Here is a 19,814-nt window from a genome sequence, read left to right on the forward strand (position 1 = left end):
AGATATTATTGAAATACCATAGTTGAAAGACAAGAAAAACAAAAACTGCAAAGAGTCGGCAACTTTCTGAATACAACAGTTTAATTGTACTGATTCGTAACAAAAATACCCCTCCCACTCCTCCCCCACATTTTTCCCCCTTGCCACTCAGTTATAAGTCCCGGTCAGACTCCTGTACAGACACGTACAGATACTGAGAGACGTAAAGAAAAATTATTGGATCGTATATAGAAACTGCTTCTGCACTGCAATTTTGAATGCAGCAAATAATGAGAATGTACGGATAGAAAGTTGTGGCTGCTTTGTGACATTCGGCCCAGGTGCGCCTTCACACCCTCTTCCCTCGTGCCCAGAACTGAAACCGAGACCAAGTCTTTCCTGCTCTAGATGTCCTTGATTACCTCCTCCAGCTCCTCTTTGGAATACATGTGGAAGGTCTTACCAGGCTCTACTGTTGCCAGCTGTAGAGGAGACAGATTAAGAAAGTATGTGTGAAAAACAACCATTTAGACAACAGCAGGTCTTTGCAACTTAAGTCCAAATAACACAGCTGATTTGGTTGGAAATGGACAGATACAACCTTCTGGCATCAAGTATCAGAGTGGGACAAACCTCAATGTTGGTGGCGTTGAGCTTCTCCTCCATCACCTGCTTCAGAATGGTGAGAGATGACTTGATGGCTTCTTTTAATGTCATGGACTGTCAGATTTCCAGAGACAGGGAAAGACAAAAAGACAAAACTATTCAAATCTGCGTGTCCATAGTTTTCACAACATACACCCGTCCATCATGGAGAAATTCTGACTATATTCTAGGGCTGCCACAAACGATTATTTTGATAGTTGACTAGTCACCGATTATTTTTGCGATTAGTCGACTAATCAGATCATCATCCACTGGACGTAAAACGTCCAGCTTATTGCACCAGCAGCATCTGCTCTTATATAACTATCATTAGCTTACAGCTTTAAGTGTTTAAGGTATGTGCTAACTAAAAATAAAGACAAGATGATAGTTTATTAAATTTTAATGAAATTTGCAGATTGTTTCGGTGAAGTTTAATAAACTCCTTGCTATCTAAAATATAACGGGACACCGGAGTATATTCTCCAGCATCTCACACTTCTGATAATCAGTTGTCTGCTTGACATTTATTCAGCTGTGTAAAAACTATAACTTTAATCTCAGCCAAACCGATTTACAGTGTTGGGGAGTAACGGAATACATGTACCGCCGTTACGTATTTAAAATACAAAATATGAGCAACTGTATTCCGTTACAGTTACCGTTTAAAAAGGTGGCATTTAGAATACAGTTACTTTGTTGAAATAAATGGATTACACGGCGGTACTTTCCTGTTTCATATTGTTGCGGGTCAGGACTGTTTGGGTTTTGTTTGACAGCTGTTCTGTTGTTCCAGGCGGCAGCGTTACGGTTGCCATGGTTACGTGGCCGCTAGCGACACAGCTATGTTAGCATAATATAAACAAGCTAACTTTTTTTCCACTCGATAAAAGTTAACGTGAGTGTTCTCGGTGGTCAGGAACAAATGTAATCGCATGGCAGGATGCTGTAAAAGGACCAAACTTCAGCCAGGAGAACAACTGAGATAATTCATCTACAATACAAAGTTAGTCATTCATATACTGCTGCATGGGCTGGGCTGTAGTTACATCCTAAGGTTTTAAAAACTGAGCTTAAATAAATGATTAGCGGTAATAAAAGCCGAGGGAGGTCAACAGTGATCTCTGACTGTTTTAGAAGCTTTTTGAGATTAAATAGAAGAAAATACATAACATTAAACATGTTAACAACACAAAAGCCATATTAAACGCAGACTACTTTAGGCCCGGAAGTAGGATTCGTCGCGTCATCACTGAACAACCGGATAAGTTCCGTTGGAGCAGCCTTTCAACGCCTCTCTCTGTCTCTGGCTAGCAAAGTTGACCCAGACAACATGCCCCAAAATACATTTTGGGGCATGTATTCTGTAATCTGTAGTGGAATACATTTTAAAAGTAACCTTCCCAACACTGCCGATTTACTCAGGAACAAATAAAATACTGAAAAAAGCCAAACAATAACATTTTTAAGTTATCTAAGTGACTTACATATCATGTTTAACCTGAGTAGCAAAAGACGGCGGTGGGTTTGAAAACGATTTGCTGGGAGTCCAGTGTTCTCACGGGCTCTAGTGAGCCTTGCCCCCGGCTAGCTATCGAGCTAGTGGGTAACAGACGTCTCCGAAAACGTCGGAGCGCTTTTGAAAATATGTGGTGTCTTGAAAAACTGAGCAGATATTTGAGGTTTATACAGTTACATTCTCGCCTGAAAATATGTTAAACGTTTAATTTTGTGACCCAGAAAGAATAATAAGAGTAATATTAAAACTAACTAGCTGTCGCCATAGACTACGTGCACGTTAGCATATGCTACTTCCGGTGCGGAAACTCCTGTGGGGAGCTTTGTTTCCAGTGTCCTATTCGCGCCTTGTTTACGGTCCAAAACAAGTTAAGCAAATGAATGAATCAAGCGGTGATTTACATTTCTATAGATGTCTTGGGCATTTACCCAATATATCTGTAAATGATGTTCATCGACTTGTCGATATTTTTTCCCCACGTCTCAGGGCAAAAGAGAAAATGGATTCAAATGTTATATTTCTCAGCTGTCCCTCATTTATCGCGGGTGTTATGTTCTAAAAATAACCAGCGATAGGTGAAATCAAGTAGCTAATTTTATTTTTTGACGGTGCAAAACGTTTCGTCGACATCGTGGACATACAGTACTGCACTTCAGAGTCACACTGCTAGCGATCGATGCAGCGATTCTATACTGTACAGGAGAGAGGTCACGGAGGAAATCGTCTGCAGCGATCAGGACACAATGTGATGTAAAAAAAATAAAAATAAGCATGCAAACTTTCACTAAAAAATCCGCGAAACAGCGAGGTGAAAAGTGAACCGCGTTATAGCGAGGGACCGCTGTAATTTTGAAGGTAAGTCACAACATACCCTTCGTAAATACTAATGTATAGAAACCGTTACCAGCAATCGTTCAGCAATTTTTCATTTTTTGCTTTTTTGATCATTAGATTTTTTTTATGACACAACAGTGGTGAGTGTTCCCACCTTCTGGAGCAGAAGGTGGGAACACTCACCACTGTTGTGTCATAAACTTAACGCGATCTTTCCCTTTTCGAGTTTTGGACATGATTTTGGAGTATATCTTCGCAGTAGCGATTGACCGCAAAGTAAAGCTACCGGAAATGTACAACCCCACATCCGGTCTCAAACCAGGAAGTTAGCATTCTCTTGTGCACAGGGTCTATTGTTGGAAACTGTTGGAAACTGTGCTATGAATTCTGGGACAGAGCTACTTCTTCTTCTTCGGGGTTTAACGGCAGCTGGCATCCTTATACATGCAGTGCTGCCATCTTCTGTTTCCGTTATTACACTCTTAAATCCTACTACTTATTCCTGCGTCTTTTGTGATCTTACAAAGCTTCAAACGACGCGTCGACTATTAAATCAGTCGTCGACAATTTTGATAGTCGACGTAATCTTGACTAGTTGACTAATCGTGGCAGCCCTACTATATTCAAACTGTTAAATGACCTGAGTCAAACCTTCCCTGTAACTCTTTAAGGCGTGGGACATATTTTAAATTGTCCCTTGCCAGCTAAGCCATATATTAAATTATAAATGCCTGTGAGTGTAGTATACATAAGTAAAACACAAAAATTGTATGTTCTCGCCATTTATGACCATTTAATACCAGACATAAATGTCTAAAATATGTCTGTCAACATTTTTCAATACTTCTCTGTGCTGACTGATTTATTTCATGTTCCTTAAACGTCGCTTAACCAAAACCTAAATTAGTCAGCACAGCGATCATTCATCCCAGCCACAAGTTTATGGTTATTCCACAAACCAGGAACTGCATCACTGTTTAGTGGACGAGCGCAGACAGACAGATGTGGCATCTCCAGAAATTTTGTTTTAAATATTTCAGCTGAAGCTTTGGGAAGCTGAGACAGGTTTTTTTTCTACATTTCTTGGGTGCTGTGGCCAAAGTAGCTTAAGAGTGTGTTTTTTTTTTCCTTTTTTTTTTAAGAACTTCTGGTTTCCCATCTTGGACAAATGTCCAAGAAAACTATTTGTATGTTTGTAGCAACAGAGTGATGGAAGTTGAGACACTGATATTGAAATATCCTCATCAGCTGTAACTTGTCTTGTACCAGCTAAGTGGACTCAATCTGACCGCTGAAGCAGGCTGTGTTCCAGCATGACATGGGAGTGTGAAGAAAACACAGGAGTACCGTACTTAACTGGATAACATGAGTGAATTACACAGCGTGTAATGCAGGCATATGGTTGGTACAATGCTATGGTATCATGGCTGTTATTACCTTGTGGTAGACCTCTTGCAGAGAGCTCTGTGCTCCCTCAGATGCAGAACCGATGGCCCGAGCATCACACTGCACAAAAGTTCCTGATGGGTCCATGTGATACCTGTATTACACACATGTGTTTAAGCAAAGCAAGCAAATATCCCTTAAATTTTAAAATAATAAACAATTATCTTGACATACAGCTGAGGTCCTTTTTCATCAACTCCCCCAAACAGAAGCGCTACACCAAAAGGTCGACTCTGTTTAAAACAAAGCAAAGACACAAATAGAAGTTAAACATCAAACTTTTTAGGTCTGCATCTCAAAATTAAAACACAAACACTGGCTGAGTGACTCACCATGGCACCAGGGTCTGCATCTTCCTCACCAAACTGCAGCGCCAGGTTGGACACAGCCTGAGTCACACTCTCCACTGTCATCGTCTCATTGTAAGTGAACCAGTGGTTCTGAAACAGAGCACATACAGGTTAACCGCAGATAAACACAGCACTCTAAATATGCCTTATACAGCGCTGTGCTCTGAAATCATACCTGTGTTTCCACTCTTGCTTTGTCGATAAGAGTCTTGGCATCAGCTATCAAGCCGCTCATGGCACAGCCTAAGACGTGAAAAGAAAGAAAACTAAATTGCATTTATCTTTCACAAGCTGTGGCCTAAAGCAAGACTCTTCACCATCAAAGTGAGACAAACGAGATGAAATTTCGTGTAATCCGAAGGAAAGCTTTACTGTGCAAGAATGTGGATGATTAAAATTTGTCTGAAACAGCTACAACAACAGTGTGAAAATTAAAGTTGAGGACTTGATTTGCTTAGCTTTGCGAGACAGTGTTCTGACTAATTTAAGCCACTTATACCAAAGAGTTTTTGCTGAAGCAAAGGAAAGAGAATCATTTCTCGAGGTGTTTTTTTTAAAAAAGATGAATACTCTCCCTTAAACAGAGGGCTGCAAAAAAAAACAACCCCAAAACAAAACAAAAAAAACGACACACTGACAATTACAAAATATTTGGGGGAAAAAAAAGAAAAAAGAACTTTAAGATATTTTCACCAATCTTTACATGGAGTAGCCCAGTGATATTCTCTGGTTTAAAGTACTATTAATGGCACTTTGTTTACTTAAAATGTTTATTTATCTATTTTCTGCTTTACAGTCTTGCAAAGGGACCAAATAATAAAGAGATGATGCTTTCAAAAATAATTTCATTAACAGCTTTAATTTGGTCTATATTGTCACACAAACTATATCAGCCAAAAAACTAAATCTAATAATATTTGGTTTAAGCAATGCTTGGTTTAAATGGCTCTGATTTAATTGCAAAAATATTTAAAATCAGTGCTCTGAAGTAAATCAGAGAGGGTCTGGCTGGAATCTTTTTTAAGATTTAATGAATTCACATGGAATGACTCTTTAGGTTGTTTCAATCTATTGATCTAGACGGTTTCAGTTGCTTTTGTCCACATTTCTCTTTTTTGTAAGGGAATAAAAGTTTTTGGAAATTGAAGTGTACATTCAATTAATAATAATATTTTCTGGGCTAAAAAGAAAATAATAAATATTTTTGCTTTTCTTTTTCTTTAACAATATTGCACTGGATTTCTGTGTAAAAAAAAACAAAAACAATAACATGCATTTCAAGTCCAATTTTAATCAAAGAATCAATTAACTGGTTTAGCTGACTGGATATCTTTTCTCATTACAAAAAACAGCCAGTAATATTATGTCAACAAAAGCCTTAATCCTTTGTCATGGTCCATTTCCACTTACCAATGTGACTATCAATCTCCACGATCTTCTCAATGCTGTTGGGCTCCATCAGGGGAGAGGTGATCCTCTTCTCCACAGCCAGACATACCCCTTCTGAAGTCTGGATACCGATGGCTGTGGAGCCCAACTAGAAGAGCAAAGCCAGGCCAAAGAAAATAGATGAGCTTGAATATAATCACTTTGTTTAATAACCGCGCAGAAATAGTTAAAGATTCCTGTGAAGTACTCACTTTTATTGCCTCTATGGCATATTCAACCTGGAACAATCTTCCCTCAGGAGAAAATGTGTTCACACCTCTGGAAAACAGAAATTAAAGTTTAGAAATTTTAACAACGATTAATATATTAAAGATAGCTGTAAACGTTATTTTTCACTATTATTATTTGCACGTCTATTACCTCATAACAGTAAAGTAAATAAACGCTCAGCTTGAAAAGGATGGCATACCGAAAGTGAAAGCAAACCAACTTTTTCCTAACATTGATTATTAGCTGCTAGCTGATACAAGCTGTAGAGACACTGTTACAATAAGGGTTTAACGAAATCAGTATTTTCTATATTTTCTTTCGGCGTTTAACCGGGCTTTCTTTCTCGGGTAGACAATAAAACACCTGTGTGCTCTCGTTCGTTTGTTCATTTCCCTCTGTTAAGCGCTCAATAAATGACAAAGCAGTTTGTGCTGCACCTACCTGTCATATTCCGATCTGGTCAAAAACATCTTTTAACGTTAAACGCAGGATCTAGAAAAAGATAGATGCGTTATTTGCGTAAGATTAATGTACAGTACCAACAAGTTAAAGCAAATATTGAGAGCTGATTCTAGTTTTTGGTTTCAAGTTTGCTGTGACACCGGGTTATCTGCTAGCTGCAGTTAGCGGTGATACCGAGCAGGCGTGCTAGCTAACAGCGCAACCAATTACACAATTAACTGCATATTAGACACAAATATACATCAAACATCAAAATTCCATCAGTTTAACAATGTCCGGGGAAATATATGTGTACAATTTCCCAGTATTATTCAAAATAACTTCACTTGCTCGGCTCGTTTACCTTCAGCCAAAAACCCTTCAATGAGTTCGCTTGTTTCAGAGGAAGCGTTTGGTGTGTTACATCCAAACGCGCCGGTTGTTAGCAATTCCCTAACTAACGTTCCGCGTCTCCAAGTCAAAATATACTTCATTAAATTAACTTTATTTATGTACTCTGAATTTAAACGCTTTTGATTTTGTGGTTGTTATTATGTGTTTTTACTTGTAAAATTCAAAAACAAGAAAGCACATTATAATACTGGTATTTGTGAAAAATTAGGAAAAATAAAGCTGGGTAATGTTGCCTGAAAACACGATGTTGTTTCCTACAATCATAATTTTTCTTTTTGTCTGAAGACAAATTGTTAATGAAATTTACTGAAGACAAATAATTGTTCCAATTCGTGCAAATCAGAATAACAAGAATACAACTTAACAAAAACAGACAAAGGTAATGATCGTTGGGTGCCATGCGTTTGCGTACATGTATTATGCAACATTACACGACTGGTGAGTACAGTGTCCCATATGGTCTAGCGGTTAGGATTCCTGGTTTTCACCCAGGCGGCCCGGGTTCGACTCCCGGTATGGGAACGCCTCTTTTGTGACGATGGGATTTTAATGTCTTTCACGTGAATGTCGAACTTGGCCTTCGTAGTGACAAAATGGCACAATGGGCTCCAAAACACAGTATAATTTATTAAATTATTGTGGTCACTTGAGAGCGGAACCAACCGCTGGGTGTCGTTATTGAGCTGAATTAGAAGAGACGATGACCTGTTGATTTGTCTGATTTCTTCATCAGGTTAAATACCCCAAAATATAAAATATTTTGCGCCTATCGAGATTAGTCGTCGTTAAGTTATCTGCTATGCTCTTGGAAATGATTGTTTGGCTTACTATGCTGAGTGCTACTGGAAAAATAGTGTGGCTTTTGAAATGTGCTCTAATACGAATACCAATATGTCACCACTGCAAAAGTAATGATGTACAGCTATTAACACAACTTAGTGGAAAAGTAAGAGAATGTAAGTGTAAAAACAAAAGTCTCTCTTGAGATTTTTTATTGTAGGCTAATTAGTCGGGGGTTTTGTGAGAGGAGGTTTACTTGGCGGTGTCGGGTTTCATTTCCCGGCTGATTTCAGTTCCGCTCGGTTCTGTTTTGGTTCTGTGGTGAAGCTCTAACTTAATGCTGTGGCAGCGAAGGTCTCTCCAAACTCTGAAATGTGACTAACCTTGACGGGTTGCTGTTGCGAACAGACAGGCTGGACATATTTTCTCATGCTCAGGGCGGACTGCCAGGTGCAGAACACTGACTTATCGGCTTAAAACTGAAAAGATGAAAACCAAGAGGGACGACATCATTTTTCAGACTCTCCTCTTGATCCACAGTAAGTAGGCTGGAGTGAAGCACTGTTTTGCTTTTGTTGCAAGCGTGGATAGATTTTGCATTTGTGAGTTAAAGTATTTTAGAAGTTGGACTCAGCAGTGGAGAACACTCTAAAGAAATTAAAAATATATTTTACTAAGTAACTTTTCCTCGTTTTTCCTTTTGTTCTGAGGTGAAAGAACGTTTGAAAGATTTGTTAAAGATTTGTTTGTTTGTTTCTAGTGTCGTTAAGGTAGATTGATGTATTTGACCTTTCTGGGCTGATTTTAAAACCAGACTTCCGTCCACACTTACAGCGCAGATACATTCTTCGGAGATGAGAAACACTGAGGGAGGGTTAATTTCAATCAGGCCTAACTGCACAGTACAAAAACAAAGCCCAAAAGGGTTTCCAGATAGCAATATATATTAGTTTACACCGGCAGTAAATTGCCTACACACACACATGCACACACATACATGCATTTTCAGATGCAGGGACCTACAGATTTGGTCTGAATATCTGTTTACGTGATTAACCCTTTTGCTTATTTCTACTGTTTTTTGTTTTGTTTTTTCAGTCCCTGTGGCCTGCTTCTTCACTGCAGGTAGGTTTCTCCTTGTGTGTGTGCACATGTGATCTATGTGTCCATGAGTACTAAAAATGTTACACCCTGTCTGTCCTTTGTCAGTGTCATGTCAGGCTGAGAGCAGCAGCGTGGTTGTGGCAGGTTATAATGTGAGCTCCCGCGCTGGTTCAAAGCTGGTGCTGCAGTGTGTGAGCAGCCGGATGGTGTGGACCAGGGACAGGGTGAGAGACAGGCAGAGGGTGATCCACTGGGATATGTACCGGGCTTATCCGGACTACGCCATGGAAAGGGTAGTGGACATGTTCTCAGCAGGAGAACAAAGGATGTACAACTCCTACAACCTGGGCAGGGTTGGTCTCAACCCGACAGCCTTCAAAGATGGAAACTTCTCCCTGGTTATCAAAGGTCACACACACATACAGACACATTCTGTTTTTGTCTTTCATGTGTAACTGTAACTGGCCAACATTACTTTGTTGGTGTGTCTCACTGTGGCTTTGCTTGTTATGTTCTTATAACAAATATTTCAGATCACATATTAAGTATGTAGACAAATATTTTAAAAGAAAGGTGAATCATTGCCACTGAAATGCAGTTAAAATCAAAGACCATCTAGATATTTGTTAGGGTAGAAAGCCAAATGCATCCTGACACACTCCCCTCACAATCAGATATCATCCCCTTATCACCTCTCTTCCATGCAGAGGTATGGCTAAATTGCATCAGTGTGACCACTATACTGTTACAGGGCAACCATGTCTTCTAATAGAGGCAGTCGGTCTGGCTATGATTAAAATCATTAAAGCTCTGTGTGGAAATTTTTCAAGTGATTTAGTTCGGTATTTGTCTCTGATTTCCCGTCAGTGCGCAACTGGTCCCCATTGCCACCCCATTACCAAAAACTAAAATGCCCAGTTTACATAGATTACCATCCAACACCAAATCTCAAACACAGAGTCAACAAAGGTTTCACAGATACCTAAATGCCACACAAAGGAATAAATATGAAGCCTCTATAAACTACATTACTTGATAATGAAAAAAAAATGCCATTAAATCTAAAAGGTTTTGGAAAAAGGTTTGCTTTAATATGAAGTTTGCACTTCTGTTTCCTAAGTGGCCATGCTTGATTTGCTGTACTTCTACATGTGATGACAGATGTGACGATGAATGACCGAGGTCTGTACTCCTGCAACCTCCACCATCTCTACTGCAACTTTTACGAGACAGTCAGAGTCCAGCTCAATGTCACTAAATCACGTATGTATCACACTCTATCAGCTATCAGCACGTGAGCTGAAGTACATTAGTATTAATCCACAAACCCCTTTGACTTGTTTTTGCCACAAAGGCCGTAAAGAACAGCGATACTGGAATGGGCATAATGCCGTGTTCGTGGTGCTGCTTGGGAGCACTGCAGTGCTGCCGTGCACCAACCGACGTAGTGTGTGGACAGACTGGAGCGACCAGGAGGAGGATCAGCAGGTGTTTCTACTTGTTTCCCGAGACAGATCAAGAGCTAACATTTGTTTTTAACATTACAATTGACATGTACATGTCCTGGTTAATCTGCTTTGGATTATTTCTTTGAACTGTTTTTCCAGGGTGTAACAATTGTACAGCATACATGTTTAATGACTTTAATGACAAGAACTGAGTGCAAATCACTCTTTTTGGCAGAAATGGTAGAGGTTATTTAATTGGTTGATTGAGATATCTTTTAAGCATAGTCCTCAAATTTCAATGAGGTGAGTTCGGGAATTTGGGAAGGCCATTCCAGTTGCTTAATGTTAATCTACTTTATTTATTCCAAAACCAGTTTTGACGTGTTTGGGATCATTTTCCTGTTGAAACACCGAACTGTGTCCAAGTTTCAACCATTTAGCTGATGATTTGAGGTGAATTTGAAGAATTTGGAGGCAATCCTCCTTCTTTCTTATTCCATCTACTTTGTACAATGTACCGGTACCACTAGCAGCAACACAGCCCCAGAGCATGATGGTCACCACCGTGCTTGACAGTTGGTACAATGTTCTTAGGTTTGAAAGCCTTACCTTTAACTCTTCAACCATCCCGCTTCTCATTATATCCAAAGAGTTTAATGTTTGTCTCATCTGACCGTCTTATTTTTCTCCAGAAGGCATTTGACTGGTCCATATGGACAGCTGCAAAAAAAAGAGTTTATTTTGGAGCAGGAGCTTCCTTCTTGGTCGGCACCCTCTCTGTACATGGTGATTTAAAATTCACTTCACCATGGACAGTGATGCTGGTCTTCCAGCAGTTTCCAGTTAATGTCAGGCTTGATGCTTGGTGATTCCTGGGTTGTTCCAGAACATCCTCACCAATTTCCTCTCATCAGAGGGAAACTGTCATGGTCTGGGTCTGATGACCCAGAGCTCATGTATTTCTGGTATATGTTTTTCCATATGTTATGGTGGTTTTCTCTCCCTTTTTGTCCTTTCTCCCTGGGTGCTCCCGGATGTTTTGGGGTCGCTGAGGGGACTGCGACCCGGAAGTGTTCCCGCACTGGGGACTGCCGCACCTGCCGCCCATTAGCCCTCACCAGCTGCAGCTGATGGCTTCATGAGGGGCGCCTTATTTAAGAAGGTGGCGGAGCCCCAGTCGGCGCGGGATCATACTAAGTCGAACCTGTTAAGTACCTCCGTAGATTAGTGCGTTGTGATCGGCTTCGCTACTAAAGGCTGCCTGCTGAGCTGTGTGTGTTTTTGTGTCACCAGGAGTCGGGAGTCAGGAACGTCGTCACGAGGGGAAATCACTGAGTGGAATCGGGTTTTTGGAGTTGTCACCTTTTCACTGCTATGGACACGTGCACTGTGTGGGATTCTTGGAGGAATCGCCACAGGAGTCACAGTGCTTGAATTGTATATAGTTGTCGTTTCTGTCCACTCGCCATAAATAAATCCACTGTCCTTCACTTGAGTCTCGCGTTTGGGCCCTACTTTCTCTACAACTCCACGGTCTGCCGTCGCAGCCCGTGACAGAAACTGTCTTTGCCCAAACTGACCCAAATTGCCTTTGCCAAGACAGTTTGGGTCTTTGCCCACATCTTGGCAAATTAATAATGCATCCAAATAACTTGTACATACATAAAGTTGTTTTAAGTGATGATTTTGGATTAAGCAGTTGTTTTAGAAATGGCTCCAAGAGACCTTACTTGTGTGAATCTACAGTTCTCCTTGTTAGATTTTCACTGAGTTCCTTGGAGTTTCCTGTTGTTCTGAGTATTGGTCAGTCCAATGGATGCTGCCAAACAAATCCTTTTTATGTTGCCAAAGATAAACTATCAGTTGTCATCAATCATGATCACAAACAAAAAGTTAAACAAGGGGTTAATAGGCCTTGGCATTGTTAAAAGACATTGTAGAACTTTCAGCACTACTTATTAAAAGATTGAATTAAGTGTGTGTTGACTCGAGGATTTGAGAAAATCCTAAATAAATTCAGAACTTGTGCACCCTGTTCTTGTTGTTTTGTTTTTTGTTTTAATCATTAAAGATGTATGCTGTACAATCATTCCACCCTGGAAAAGAAATCATTAAAAGTCCAAAATTATGATTGCATTCATGCTCATAATTAACATGTGTAAATGTTTGACTACAATTGTACATTAACTGATATATCTGGCTCTTTAGGTGGTTCACTGGGACCGTCAGGCTCCAGGAATTTCCCATGACCGAGCTGACCGGCTTGTGGACCTGTACGCCTCTGGGGAGCAGCGGAGCTATGGACCTCTGTTCCTTCAGAGGAAGATGAATATCAGCAATCACGCCTTCTCCGAAGGAGACTTCTCACTCACCATATCTGATCTGCAGGTGCGTATGTGTGAGCTTTTTAAAAGAGAGCTACTTAAACAAAAGTGGTATAGGCTCACTTCTCATGAGGTTCATCTGTGCTTTAACAGATCTGTGGTCCAATGCTCTTGGCATAAAAGCGTCTGCAAAAGCGTGTATTTGTGTGTATACATGTAAACAGTGTTTCCAGAACAGATGAAACTCTCATTAGTAATGCATCTCTTTTCAAGTCAAACTTTATTGCTCCATTGGGAAAAATGAGGTTTTAAACCACAATATGTTGGGCAACCAATGCAGTTTTAAAAAAACCCAACAGCAACAGTTATTGCCATTTGTTATAATAGCAAGCAGATCTCATAAATCATAACATTTCATTTATATACAGGCTCGGGAAACTTTAGGGAGCCGTTTTCTGGTCAGCTACAAAAAACCATAGGCAGATGTTTTCAAAATTAACACAATTTTTTTTCTCAGATATCAGTTGTGTGTAACGGCACAACTTCTCTGATGCATGAAAACAGATGTGTTTAACATGGGCCTAATTTTTTTCATTTCTCTGTCTTACATACAGCTGTGGTCAGGCATTTACATGCACTCATGAATGCTTTTAATGCTTTCTTTAAACTGTCCTGTGTTTCCAGCGTTTAATGACTGTACAACATGTAAAATCTTCAATAACTTTAAAAAAAATAAGATTTTGATGCACAGTTTAAATTTATTTCGGATTTTCTTGAATTCACAGAGTGCCCTTAAAGGAGCTAAAACAGCTTGTTTCATACAGAGCATGAACTGAGGGGGTGTTTGAAAAAATCTGTATCAACAATTCACTTCTGACTCTTGCACAAATGTATTTTTGACAAATCCCAGATGTTGCTAAATTCTGCTGTTCAACTCTGTGGTGAAAGTAAACAGGTTTGCCTGTTAGTCTATTGAGCAATATTGTTTTTTTTAGTCTTGCACATGTAGGACCCAAGGAATTGATAATAATTTATGATTTTGTCATACATTTTTTTCCCTTTCTGGTGATTTGTAGTTAGTAGCATTGTTCAGCTGTTATTCTCACCATTATAAAGCCCAAAGATCCTTAGCTGACTACCCCAGTGTTTCGATTGCACTTTGGATCTGATGTAATGACCATCATGATCATTGTCAAGTAACGCTTTTAATTCATGGCCAAATTTGTGTCAGGAAACAATTTTTAAGGAGGTGGCGCAGGGAGAAAAGGCTAAGGTATGCCAAATTATAAAAGAACAGGGTTAGGAGAGGGGCACAACAGTGAGTATCTAGAGCTATCTGTAAAACATGGTACAGCCTCTGTCATGGTTTCCTGCTGCATTTCAGCCAGTGGTGTTGGGAATCTTGTCAAAGACCCACAGATGTTATTGGACGGATCCATGATGCAATACATCTGGAAAGCATGACATTATTCTAAACACACTGACAATGCAGTAAAAACATACCTGGATAGAAAAACGCCCAATGCAACACTATCAGTCATGGCCCAGACCTCAACATTATTGAAGCAGTGTTGGATCATTGTGGCCGAGAATAGAACAAAATTCTGGAGAGCTATTCCTGAGAACTACTTTAAAAAATGACCCGAAAAAAAGCTTTCTTTAGAGAGTTCAGGCTGTGTTGAAGAATAATAGTGGTCATACTAAATATTGACTTTCAAGCTTATTATTATTATTATGTACAAACTGTTTTTGTCTTATGGTAAATGGCCTGTATTTGTATAGCGCTTTACTAGTCCCTAAGGACCCCAAAGCACTTTACACAACCAGTCATCCACCCAGACATTCACACACTGGTGATGGCAAGCTACATTGTAGCCACAGCCTCCCTGGGGCACACTGACAAAGGCCACCGGGCCCTCTGGCCACCACCAGTAGGCAACGGGCGAAGTGTCTTGCCCAAGGACACAAGACCGAGACTGTCCAAGCCGGGGCTCGAACCGGCAACAAGGCGAACTCCCCACTCTTGAGCCACGATCGCTCCTAATATACTCTATCTCCATTTATAATAACCTATGGACCTATTTCACATTTTCCTAGCAAAATATGAAGAAATGAGGAATTGCTTAAGACTTTTGCACAGTACTGTATAATCACAGAGCTTTACTCTTATTCAAGAAAGTCTTGGGTCATTCCATGAAAAATGAGTGAGGACCTCCTATCTAATCTTCTCAGAACCAGCTGATTTCTTTTCTACTGTAATTTTACTAGTGTTAATGATGCGATGCAAAATTTTACTGCCAGATTGAAGATTTGCAGCTTGTAAGTCATGTAATATTTTTTTCCAGCATTTTTGAGCCTGTATCGATCCCTTGTTGAGTACAGAGGATGGATAAAACACATTTAATCTCACAATCTAAGACCAAAATCTTTTTTTTAGATCAGATCAGCCACTGGGATGGGCTTAGGTGGGGTGGCTGATATAAAACAATCTAGCAACATTTGATTACGGGCTTATTTTCTAGCCACGATTCATTACACAGTGAAAATAAAATATTGATGTGAAAAAAATCTTTAAAGAGAATTCAATCTTTTAATAAACTTGGATTTAATTTCTATTAAATTCATTATATTTGTATAGTTCATATTGTTAATATTAATAGAGTTTGTACTGATGCCCTTTGTACAATCTCGGTCCTATTTTTCACTCTTCTTTGATATTTTCTTCCATTTGTCTGTCTGCTAACAACAACCCATTTTAGGGTTTTGACTTTATATACATATAGTTTAATGTGTATTTGTGTTCTGACAGCCAGCAGACCAGGGGCTGTATTCCTGCCACCTCCACCATCATTACTGCGGTCTCCACGAGAGAAGAGTATTTCAGGTCACAGTGGAGCCTTCGCTGGTTAAGCCAACAATGCCGGCTAAATCACTGCCCAGCGAAGACAAGGGTAACTCACAAAAACACAAACACACAGTCTCTTTCTTCCTGCTCTTGTCAGCATGAGTATCTTAGCAGAGAAAATGTTTTATGACCTGGTGGATTTGAACTATCATGTGTACGATTAGGAGAAGGGGAAACATACACATCTGCTCTTTCCTTCACTCATCCCGTCTTGTTTTGTCCTCATTCACTGACTCACACTCTACAAAAGAAGTAGCAGCAGAGGAAGAAAAAAAAGAAAGGGTGTGGGTGAAGAGACCCTCTTATTTCTTGCACTGTCAGCTTCTTTGATGCCAGGCCTTTTAACCTCCGCCAAAACCCTCTAAGCCTCACCCTCGCCACTTTTCACGTTTGTCTAAATTTCACGTATGTGTGTAGTTGCACATTTAAGGTTTGTAGGGATTGCTCTGTCCACACAAATTTCTCAACTCTTTGCCTGGTCTGAAAAGTTCTTTCGTTGGGTGGACATCAGTAAAAGAGAAAAGACACAGTGGAGAGGAGGAGGAGGGGTGTTTGGCACGATGGCTTGCCAGCAGCCTACCTCAAATTCTTCGATAATGAGAGAGTTTCTGGTGCATGGGTTTGTTTTTCCAGAAGGTAACTGAAGCAAAGTTGCTAATGGCACATGTATCAATGTGGGAAAATCATTGAGACGGCTTTAGAAATGGCTGAGTCCATCTGTGTGTGTAAATATGTGTGTGTGCCTAAAGTTCATGCCAAGAAGACCGATCTCATTTCAGTGGAATCTCTTGCATACAGTCACAGGACTGAAGTCCAGATCTGCCCACTCAATTAATCCTTCGCTCCCAGAGCTGTAATAATAAAGTAGGATTTTATCCACGGGGATGGTGCTGGTTTATCTGTTTTGTTGCCTGCTCCTCTGCACTCTCAGACATTACAGTAGTCTACTGCAGTATTATGTCTTCCTATCTCTCTCGTTTCGTCTGTCTGCTGCCGTGTTGACTTTGGCTCTCTCCACGCATTCAGCAAGAATTTGTCTCACTCATTACCCCACTTTTGTTTGCCTTCTGCTGGGTCCTTCTTATTTTTCTGCTTTGATGAGCTCGCCTGACTTTTTCCCTTCACATATAAAGAAAGGAGCCATTTTCTGCAGCTTTTGGACAAGAACAGGAAGCGTGCCTCATCTGCAAAACAGCTGGTCACACAAGACGAAAGTCAAACTGAAAGGTAGACAGAGGGAGAAAGAGAGGAAAGAAGAACAAGAAGGGAGCGAGGAATTTGTTGATGAAATGGGGTCGATGAGATGTAGGTCACCCTTTCCCTCCCTCCCTCCCATTAGAGTTATTTATCCGTGGAGTTTTAGCACCGTCATTGCGGCCAGTTTGAATAAAAACACACATGTTCTCATGTCAGGGGAGGAAAAAAGTCTTTATAAAACAATCAGAGGATTTGTAACGTCGATGTGTTTTGTTTTTATGTTTTCTTTTTTGTGTCCATGTGCTGTGTTTGGGATGTCTGCTAGAAATCTTTTCTAGCTTTATTCTGTGAGGCATACCTCTGGAGAAACATCTCATCGTCTCCTTCCTCTCCCTCGGCTCTCACTGCTTCCTTCACTTCTCTCGCGCTTGTCGCTTTTCTGTGTTTTACTGCCAGGAAAAGTAAATCAGAGCATGACAGTCTGGATCTCATTTTGGCTTTAATATGTTGAGTCTGAGGTCCGCAGCTGCCTCCTGCCTTGCACTTTTTTAACTCTTTTTTTTTTTTTTTTTTCCTTATGAAGCTAAATGAAACCAGACTCGCCTTGATCCTCTCTTTGTGAATACTCAGCAGAACCGTGCTGAGATAGAAAAAAGACGACTAATTATTTCTCACTTCCATAAAGTGTTTTGCATGTCGTACAGCAGGAAATCTAGTACAACATGTGTAGGATAAAAAAAAAAGGTCGTCTCATGTGAGCCATGCCACCGGATGTACCAGCAAGGAGAGCGTGTCTTTATGGTGTAAACACAAAATACTAACAACAAGATGAGTCTCAGCAGAAATCTGTGGGGTTTTTTTTTTTTTCTTTTCCCTCCAAGTCTTTAGCCGGTACACTGTCCAAAACAAAAAACAATGTGACACTCACGACAGGAGTAATGTCTGTTCAAATGGAAGCTCCGGTCTTGTTTACTACATCTGTAAACCACGTAATGACACACCGGTTTGTTTGTGAGGGAAAAGATGAAGAACAGATGAAAAAGAAATGCTGACTGCTGTCACTCTTCTATTGCTCAGAGACAGCTAAGGCTGAATCACCGCGAGTCATCACCGTCATCTTGCCTGAGCAAAGGCACCACTTTCTCCTGCCTCTGGGCTACGTCCTCACCTCCTTCCTGCTCCTGGCATTTGTTGTCCTCATCATCGTTGTCATCGTACGACGACGCACGACCAAAGGTGTGAAGCTGACGGCTGATTTCAGATAAATCACTCAGAATCTGCTTTTTTTCCCCCTTCTTTTGAATCTCATTAAATGTTCTTGTGTTTGCAGAAATGTATCCTCAGTCGTATATGGGGTGAGTGCTGACAATACACACAGACACACACACATATAACCGCTTTCTTCACCCACGTGTGTCCCCCTCACTGTGATAGGCCCAGCAGAAGTCAGAGCTGCTCAGATGAGTTTGAGATGGACGTTACTGAGGTGAATGTGTGCAGCGGGGAGGAAAGAAGATTCGGTGAGTTAAGAGAAAGAAAAGAGTGGAGTGTAAAAAAATATTGGTTCATCTCTCAGATGGGATTAGATGTGGTCTTTCTGTGTTTAGACTACAAGAACAACCTGCTGAAAGAAAAAGCCCACGTGAAAACTCAGCCAAAATTCATTGATCTCGACAAAGGTACACAGACACATGCGAACATCTATCATAAATCACCTGACACTCTCTTCCTCAAACTCAATCCATCTTTCTTTCTTGCAGAGATGCAGAAGTTCTCTAAGTGAAATAAAAGAAGTGGAACTGGAGTCACTGGCTGGTCCAGAGGCTGCGCTCCAAGATAAACACCTCCATACCGTCTTCTGTCCTGTCAGGAGAGATGCCGCAGAGAGAAACGCAGTGTTGCAAAAATCTGTGTTGTGACATTCAGAAAAAGAACACTGAGGTTTTGTGTTGCCAAATTGTAGATATTAGATACAAACAGGACTGTGAAAAAGTATACGCCCCCTTCCTCATTTCTTAGTTTGTTTGTGTATTTGTCACACTTACATGTTTTAGATCATCAAACAAATTTTACTATTAGACAAAGATAATCAGAGTAAATACAAAATCCAGTTTTCACATGGTGATTTCATTTATTAATTGGTTTAAAAAAGAAATATCCAAAAATGCTCTGGGATTCCAGTGAGCCAGAGTGAGAGCCATTATCCACAAACGGAGGATAATGGACTTGGACCAGTGCTGAACTTTACTAGGAGTGGCTGCCCCACTAAAATTGCTCCAAGAGCGCATCGACAACTCAGGGCAACTCCAGGAGTTCACAAAAGAACCCAGAACAACATTTAAAGAGCTGCAGACCTCACTTTTCTTAGTTAAGGTCAGAGTTCATGATTCAACAGTTGGGAAAAAAATAATAAGACTGAGCAAAAATGGCATCCATGGGAGAGCTCCAAGGAGAAAACCACAGCTGACTGAACACAACAAAAATCTCATCTCACATTTGGAAAATATTCTGTGGACAAAGGCTGAACTTTTTGGAAGGTTTCAGTCCCGTTACATGTTGTGTAAATCTAAAACAGCATTTCATAAAGAGAACATGGTGGTGGCAGTGTTGGCTAATCGATGGAACCATTAATTCTGCTCTCTACCTAAAAATCCCGTCTGATCGTCAGTTCGTGTTTTCGCAACAGGACAATGGTCCAAAACACACTAGCAAGGCCACCTCTGAAATGTTTAAAAAAGTGTTTTGGAGTGGCCTAGTCAAAGTCGGGAC

The 19,814-nt window shown here is 40.3% G+C and overlaps 2 protein-coding genes and 1 non-coding gene across 3 annotated transcripts; 2 read left to right on the forward strand and 1 right to left on the reverse strand.

Annotated features, from left to right (window-relative positions):
• Positions 1-115: 115 nt before the first annotated feature.
• Positions 116-7,323, reverse strand: psma5 (proteasome 20S subunit alpha 5). Its single transcript, XM_026168345.1, has 10 exons — positions 7,238-7,323; positions 6,874-6,924; positions 6,414-6,480; positions 6,184-6,310; positions 4,949-5,016; positions 4,756-4,863; positions 4,598-4,656; positions 4,415-4,517; positions 613-699; positions 116-461 (listed from the first exon to the last, which is right to left on the reverse strand). The coding sequence occupies exons 2-10, from the start codon at positions 6,900-6,902 to the stop codon at positions 384-386; spliced, it is 726 nt and encodes a 241-aa protein (XP_026024130.1). The 5' UTR covers positions 6,903-6,924; positions 7,238-7,323; the 3' UTR covers positions 116-383.
• Positions 7,324-7,737: 414 nt separating this feature from the next.
• Positions 7,738-7,809, forward strand: trnae-uuc (transfer RNA glutamic acid (anticodon UUC)). The gene has a single exon. It is a non-coding gene; the product is annotated as a tRNA-Glu (tRNA).
• Positions 7,810-8,160: 351 nt separating this feature from the next.
• mxra8a (matrix-remodelling associated 8a) lies at positions 8,161-19,040 on the forward strand. Its single transcript, XM_026168346.1, has 12 exons — positions 8,161-8,606; positions 9,166-9,192; positions 9,277-9,579; positions 10,333-10,434; positions 10,526-10,659; positions 12,828-13,007; positions 15,753-15,894; positions 18,123-18,281; positions 18,376-18,400; positions 18,480-18,565; positions 18,653-18,724; positions 18,806-19,040. Exons 1-12 carry the CDS (start codon positions 8,555-8,557, stop codon positions 18,826-18,828), a joined length of 1,305 nt encoding a protein of 434 aa, XP_026024131.1. The 5' UTR covers positions 8,161-8,554; the 3' UTR covers positions 18,829-19,040.
• Positions 19,041-19,814: the final 774 nt, after the last annotated feature.

Source organism: Astatotilapia calliptera, chromosome 5 (genome assembly GCF_900246225.1).
Source record: "Astatotilapia calliptera chromosome 5, fAstCal1.2, whole genome shotgun sequence".
Classification (NCBI taxonomy): domain Eukaryota; kingdom Metazoa; phylum Chordata; class Actinopteri; order Cichliformes; family Cichlidae; genus Astatotilapia; species Astatotilapia calliptera.